Source organism: Lactuca saligna, chromosome 9, assembly GCF_052625555.1.
Source record: "Lactuca saligna cultivar CGN05327 chromosome 9, ASM5262555v1, whole genome shotgun sequence".
In the NCBI taxonomy this organism is placed as follows: Eukaryota; Viridiplantae; Streptophyta; class Magnoliopsida; order Asterales; family Asteraceae; genus Lactuca; species Lactuca saligna.
In genome coordinates this window covers 150,113,301-150,121,088 of record NC_136425.1, presented here as the reverse complement: position 1 = coordinate 150,121,088, position 7,788 = coordinate 150,113,301, and the positions used below count along the sequence as shown (strand labels likewise).

At 33.3% G+C, this 7,788-nt stretch overlaps 1 protein-coding gene across 4 annotated transcripts; it reads right to left on the bottom strand.

Moving 5' to 3' along the window:
• Positions 1 to 941: 941 nt before the first annotated feature.
• Positions 942 to 5,989, bottom strand: LOC145018798 (dihydrolipoyllysine-residue succinyltransferase component of 2-oxoglutarate dehydrogenase complex 1, mitochondrial-like). 4 transcript variants are annotated; one of them, XM_078976644.1, is made up of 15 exons: positions 5,814 to 5,989; positions 5,537 to 5,608; positions 4,926 to 5,000; positions 4,763 to 4,823; positions 4,545 to 4,572; positions 4,367 to 4,434; positions 4,200 to 4,274; positions 4,067 to 4,122; positions 3,801 to 3,845; positions 3,447 to 3,716; positions 3,229 to 3,323; positions 2,518 to 2,608; positions 2,162 to 2,272; positions 1,866 to 2,060; positions 942 to 1,506 (listed from the first exon to the last, which is right to left on the bottom strand). In XM_078976644.1, exons 2-15 carry the CDS (start codon positions 5,585 to 5,587, stop codon positions 1,315 to 1,317), a joined length of 1,413 nt encoding a protein of 470 aa, XP_078832770.1. In that variant the 5' UTR covers positions 5,588 to 5,608; positions 5,814 to 5,989; the 3' UTR covers positions 942 to 1,314. The 4 variants fall into 4 exon arrangements, with proteins under 4 accessions (XP_078832770.1, XP_078832768.1, XP_078832771.1 ...); XM_078976642.1 differs by having other exon boundaries at positions 5,531 to 5,608; positions 5,814 to 5,986; XM_078976645.1 differs by lacking the exon at positions 5,814 to 5,989 and adding an exon at positions 5,693 to 5,800.
• Positions 5,990 to 7,788: the final 1,799 nt, after the last annotated feature.

The window sequence follows — 7,788 nt, the reverse complement described above, 5'->3', positions numbered from 1 at the left end:
TCCATAACATGTAGCTTCACCCACTCAACAACTTCACCCTGCAACTTTGCACTCTATGGCTGAAGCATTACACCAACAACTTCGCTCCAAGCTTAGGATTCTGTCATATGAACTGCTTCAAGAAAGTAAATCATTATGGTTCTTTCTTTCATAGGTTTGCCACTTTGGTTGCATGATGTCCATGGCATTGTCTTCATAATCAAGAACAAACAACTGAACCTTTCATGGAAACCATAGTTTTGGCCATCGAAGTTCAACCAATAACATATTTGAAAGTCGAAGACAACGGTAAGGAATTGAAAAATATAAAGACTTTGACAAAGTAGTCCATATCCAATATTGTGTTATCAGAATCCAATGTTGTGTTGTTAGATGTGGCTAACTCCATAGATCAATTATATTTGATGTAGGTTTTGATTAAATATTGTGGAGCTTGATTTTTTATTTAGAAAATTTTTAATTTTTTTAGAAATAGGATTCCAAATATAACATCTAATATAAACAAAAATAGCAAACAGTATCAACATCAACCTCCTGCAAAACTCCACTCCTCAACCGCTAGTCGCTAGACTAATCACAAGAGCAAACAAGTTTATGTTGTATTGGTAGAAAGGAATCATATGTTTTTCGTTTCTTTGGTATATCGCTCTTTTGTGTGAAGAAAAGAGTAGTTTAGTTGAATAGTAATATACTAATTCAGATGTAGCTTTTCTTAAGGCTTTCGAGACATCAGAAAATAAAAATCCCACATAAAAATTCATGTGCATCAATTGCTGGTTGGATCCATGTTAATATAGCATTAACAAAATTAAGAATTATAGACGTTCAGTAGTCTTTTTCGTTTTATCTATTGTAACTTTAGTATTTCTATCTACTTCTGTTTTTGAATTTTGTTCTAATCAATATCAAAACACTCTCCATATAAATCGTACACTTTCACCTTTGTAGAGGACTTAAAAATAAAAAAGCAAAACCAAAAATACAATACGTCCACCCCACCAAGAAGTTCCCCATATTGACAGAAGATATATCATCAAAAATGTTGTTGATGAAGTTATTCAAGTAATAGATTGGTGTAAAACCAAACCAAACCAAACCATGTGTTGGAGTTTGACTTATAAAAATGTAGTACTCATATCATATCCAAATGCAAACGTGGCTAAGCTAGGCTAAAGCTGCAATCAAGCAGAGCAAAAGCCTAGAAAAAATTTAGCAAGAAATAGAAAGACGATTATTCTGGTCAAAAAGAGTTTTAAGTATACCAGAATATATATATCCGGCATGAATGATTATGAAGAAGCAAAATCAGCGTTTTTAGATATCAAGAAGCAGCCTCCTTGGATCCTCAACCACATCTTTGATTCGTCTGAGGAAAAACACAGCCTCTCTTCCATCGATTAGCCTATGGTCATAGGTGAGGGCGATGTACATCATGGGTCTTGCTACTATGTTGCCTCCAACCACCATTGGTTTGCTCACAATTGAATGCATACCCAATATTGCAGACTGTAATGCCACACCATATGATTCATCAGTCAACTTATTTACCAAAAAGAGTATAGTATTTACGTTTTTGGTCCCTGAGCATAGCTGATTTTTGCTATTTTGGTCCCAAAAAGTTTTATCTTGCAATTTTGATGCTTTTTTTCAACAATTTTGCCCCATGTTTCATGTAAAATGAAAATGACTATAATTTGGCTCCTGAGTGTAGGTGATTTTTCCAATTTTGGTCCAAAGGATACAGTAATTTTACTTCGAGGACCACATGTGCAACAAATGAAACATGGGGACGATATTCGTAACTTTTGTAACTTTGACGATTAAATATGTAATTGTATTTTTTTAAAGAAGAAGCAAAAGGGCACCTGAGGAGGATTGATGATTGGAGTACTCAAAAGGCTTCCATAAACACCACCATTAGAGATGGTAAAAGAGCCTCCTGCCATTTCATCAATAGATATTGTTCCACTGGTTGCCTTTTTAGCAAGACTGTTGATCTCTTTCTCAATCTCAGCAAAGTTCATCTTTTCAGCATTTCGAATTACTGGCACAACAAGTCCCTATGAAAACAACAAATTTATAATCTTTCTAGAAAATACATGATTGTCATTGTGTTGCATTTTTTTTAATAAATTATATCTCAAAGTTGTTTGTTTGTTACCTTTGGAGTACCAACAGCTATGCTAATATCAATGTAATCTCTGTAGATGATGTCATCACCATCAATAACTGCATTTATGATTGGTTGATTTTGGAGTCCACTCACAGCAGCCTGAGTGAAAATTAATCAAATATTAATACATTAAAATATAATTGTAGATGTTTAGCATAATGACGGTTTTCATCCCTATATTAACAAATGTTTTTCAGAAATGGTCCCTGCTAAATTGGAAGATTACAGAAGTGGTCCTTGTGCGTCATAAATTAGATAAATGGTCCCTGACTAATAGAGAATTTACAGAAATTGTCCTCTGTATCACAAAATTACAGAAATGGTCCCTGTGTTTCAGGAAATACCTTCACAAATCCAGACATCAGACCCAATTTCACTCCATGTTTCTCCAAGAATGCATCCTTGTATTCAGAACGGAGTTTCATCAAATTAGTCCTGCATAAACCCAAGTATCAAGTAAAATATGAGAAATGATTTTTTACTAATTCACATGTATGCTAAAAAAAACAAATTAACTTATTGCTTTTTTGTTGAACAATGGTTAGAGTTTGGTTTTTTAATTTCTTAATGGTTATCTACCTAACTTGTACTCTTTCTTAGTATTCTTTACGTGTATATTCTTGGTTGAGTAAATTACACAAATGGTCCCTGTGGTTTGGGGTAATTTGCATGTTTGGTCCCTAACTTATTTTTTTAACTCGTAAGGTCCCTACTGTTTGCTTTTGTTGCGCGCTTAGTCCCTATCTTACCTAAAAAGACTATTCTACCCTTGATTTTTTTAAATAAACACACCCACAACCCCACTTCCACCTCACCTTACCTTACCTTACCTACCCCACCTTATTTAAATAAATTAAAAGATCAATGGCAAAATAGTTTTTTTAGGTAAGACAAGGACCAAGCGCGCAACAAAAACAAACTATAGGGACCTTCCGAGTTAAAAAAAATAAGTTAGGGACCAAACGTGCAAATTACCCCAAACCATAGGTACCATTCGTGTAATTTACTCTTCTTGGTTTTTGAATAAAAAAAAATATAAAAAAGTAAAAACTTACATGTCAACTTCGTTAAATGTAGTCAATAAAGCAAATGTGTTTTGAGAATCTTTAAGACGTGTAGCAACTCTCTTTCTTAAACGAGTCATAGGAACCTGCTCATTAAACATAACACCATTCAATCAAACAAAACCTTAAAAACATCAAAACAAATATTCAATTTCAACCACTTTAAAGTTGATTGTATTGGATTAATATAAAATATGTGAGTGACTCACGCGTCTTTCTCTTTCTTTAGGAGGAAGTTGGGGTTCTGAAGGAGAGGTTCTAGAAGGTGATGGTGATGGTAAAGCAGAAGGCTTAGGCTTTGCAATGATAGGGGCAGTTTCGACTTTTGGCGCTGGCTTCTCCTCAACCTTTGGTGGCTGAGAAACAGCTTCTTCTTTTTTGGATGGAGAAGGAGGAGGAGGTGATGCACCTTCTGCAGACTTTGAAATGATGGCAACTTTTGTACCTGGTTCAACAGTATCCCCTTCCTTTGCCACAAACTAACAAAATCAAAGCTAGAATCTTTTAGTTTTCTAAAAAAATTATCCATTTTTTTAACAAAATTGAAAAACATTTTAATTTACCTCTTGGATTATACCCGCTTCAGGACTAGCAACATCAATTGTAACCTGTAACATACAGAAACATTACCAATGGTTACAAGCTCATAAATGGAATCATAAAAATAAAAATAAAAATAAAATCCCATGAAATGAAAATCAGCCCAAGATTATGGAATGCTCCATTACATTCCTATGTGTCAAATAAACAGGATTTCTTCATTCCATTCCATTTCATTATTCCATCCATGATTACTGAATATGAAACACTACCCAAGTATAAGAAATACCTTGTCTGTTTCAACTTGTGCAATTGGTTCATCAATTTCTACCCTATCACCAGGTTCTGTTCCAAGAACATTAAAGCTTAAAAAATAATTCAGAATCATTTTAATGAAATACAAGGGAGGGAAATAGACATACTCTTCAAGAAAGTTGCTAGTGTGCCATCACTTATAGATTCACCCATAAAAGGGACAACAGCATCAACCAAATCACCTTCAAAAAACAAAATTAACCTTTTAAACATTAAGAATTTGCATGTAAATGAAATGTCAGAAAAGAAATATATGAGTAATTGAGTATCACACCACTTGAGGAGAACATTCTGGTTTGCATTTGCATGCTAACAGATGGCTGAAGACTGGTCATAACTTCCCTGTGAATAAAAGAAAGTCTAGTTACTTAGACCAATACTATTGAATTTGAATCATGGACAAAAATATCCATATTATTAACAGATAGAAAAAGATAGTGTTATGAACTAACCTTAATGGCCTTAAATTCACTGGACCACCTGTAACAGCATTAGTATGGTAAAAAAAAAAAAAAATTAGATCCATACATGACTAAATGAATCCACTCCAAAATCAGTGTTTCTCAGAATGGTAGGATGGAATGGAATCGCGAGGATAATGGAATGAACCATTCCATTCCTTCCTTGATTCCATCAAACAAAACACTCTGAAAAAAGGGTCTAAACTTACCAGGTTGGGTAACATGACATATACTCCTAACATTTCCAACAATTTTCGGATGAAGCAACACCTAACACATGTTGAAAAGTTAACCATAAGAAAACAGAATGTAGAATTAAATAAGATTATATAAAAATAAAATACATGGTTTTGGAATATAAGACAATAATACCTCTCCTTCTGAAGTAAAACAAGTTGCAGTTGTAGATGCTACAGGACAAGTCCTTCTCCATAATTTTCCTATGATCTGTCCAAAATACAGTAATATAATATCAATGGGCTGTGCATTTTTTATATTTTTATACTACTCTTAAGGTGCATAATATAGCATTTCCTTCCTACCTCTGAATACTGCAGTCCATTTCAATTTCAGTTGCTAAACCTAGTATTCTCCAAATTCATATTTTAAATTGATGCTTTCTGTTTGATAACTCTGAACAATTTCTATTGCAAAACTCCTGTTGTGATATGTATTTCATGGTATAACGTAGTTATATTATATAAGTTTCCTTTCTAAAAAGTTTACCTAAAATCAATAACCGAGTAAAAACAACATGATATAACCCTATCTCATCACAGATGGAGTACTTTGGCTACGGTTTACTCTGGTTATCAGATTCCATTGTTATACAAAGCAACGAGTCGTATCACATTTGAGCTCAAAACGCAACACAGTTTACACAATTCTATTTTGTTCTTTTCAACATGGAGGAAAACGTATAGATAAAAATACAACACAAAGTAAACATATAATAGATGCCTGAAAATGAAATCCACCTTTACCGAAGCAGAGGAGCTTCCGCTAACAACTCTTCGCCGGAAAACACCGAACATCGCTAGCGTCAACTTTATATGCTGTTATCCACAAATCATACAAAGGTATAGAGACGAAATCATCGGTTAAAAAATAAAACGCTTAACAAACAAATAAACATATACCGGAAGATTCAAACCAGATGTATATATAAAATTTCAGCAAATATATACAGAGAGAGAGGTAACACAAACGATTAAGAATCACCGAAGATTAAACCAGATCCTTTGGATTCAATAAACTTACGGGATTGACGAACAGATTGGTCTGGATCTTCTACGGAAGAACGAATGAATGAAGAAGTAGAACTTTCACGCAGATTCGTGGAATAATCGTAGGCAGGGGGCCGCCGCGAATGAAGGTCTTCTTGGAGGCTTCTATATGCGTTCGACTATTTGGACAAGGAGGAAATTTTTTATTAGTTGAAAGAAGAAAAATTATTCACATGGATTATTTTATTTGGGGTCAATGTTATAAAGTTTTTTAGGTTCACCTTTTTCTACAGATGTCATATTTTGCATCGAGTCCCATTGAATAACAAAAAGTTACATAAAAAAATTAAAAACAGGGTTTCTCTGTAATCATTACCTTGTTTTAAGGTTGTTTGTAAATTCAAATTAATTACTCCTAAACGGGTCAAAATAGATTTCTTCTTTTTTTTCTTGTTAATCAATATCTATTATTGTTCAAAATTGTTGGTTTTTTATCTTGAACTTTTCTTATGATTGAGGTTTTCTTGAAGCTTCTTTGTATCATTTTTCCATTTCTTATGATTGAGGTTTTCTTGAAGCTTCTTTGTATCATTTTTCCATGCTAATTGGTACACTTGTTGGTTGTGGATGATTAATTTTCATATTTTTGTCTTACGTTGCACAAGTTGTCAATGACATTCTCTTCTCAAAACTCTAATACTCGATAATATGTTGAAGATGGTGTTATGATCACAATTGATGATGTATCATGGACTATGAACTAGATGATGACATTGAAAGGCATATGACAATTGGTGTAAGGTTTTTTTTTTATATTATCTTAGTTAATGAGAGAACTTTCTCGAGAGAGAACCTGATGATGAAATGGAAGATTAGTCAATACTATGAACAATAGACATCCACCCGAATATGTACAATTATTATTATTATTATGCTTGCATGCCAACAAAATAACATAAAGTTACCAATTACATAATAAAAATAAAATGATTAGCTAAAAGATAACTATTATAAAAAAGGCAAATTATTGTCAACTTTTTCATCATTTACAACCTTCTTATTGGCATTATATACGTTGTGGAGTAAAATGTGCGGACCACATAGTTATTTTCGGAAGTGATGTCCAGTCTAGTTAGGTTGATGCATTGGGTTTTATATACATGTGGAGCGTGAGATTGGGAGTTCGATTTCCTTAAACTACTTCTTGTGGTGCCACACATGGGGAATTTTTACCTGAGAATCCCTATGGGGGCTGGGTTTGTCCTCTAAAGGAGCTCGAACTCGAGATGCTCGTTGAAATATTGCGAGTAGGCTTGCACTTAATTCGTTTGTCATTTCCAAAAAAATGTAGTCATTTTCGTTTAGGGGCGAGCAGATTGACCCAATTTTTTCGAACCAAACAATATGATACCTTATACTTAAAATCGATCTTCGTTCCTAGAAATGCTCTCGAAAAACGTTAGTATAGTTGTACCCTTTGGTTTGGTACCGATCTGGAACTGAGATTACCCATAACTTCAAACTAAATCTACTTTCACAAACTAAACCAATACCAAAAAATTGGTATTGTGGTAATATATGACTCCCAAAGACGAACAGTAAACAGAACACTGTTTAAAATTTACAAACGGTTTGTATTACTATAAATATTGTCATTTTAAAAATAAAAAAATAATAATAAGTAAGTATATTCAATTTTTAGGTGAGTTTTGTTGACTCGTTTGACATTATATCGATGAAGATGTGTAGAAAATGAAATTTTGAGTTATGATTTTATTGTCTTTATTTGTTGGACATTTTATTCTTTGTTGGGCAAATGGTAGGAATACTACACATCCATCTCGTTTCCAAGTTCAACTTCACGAAATAAAAGAAAGTAAATTTGTAGAAATGAGAATAAAATAAAAAATAAAAAAATAGTCTTCCCGGGTTTCATTAAAAGAAGTGAAAGAAAATTGAATGATATTTTCCCTTTTAATTTTCCTTCTGATTGGGGAGGATTTGGAAAA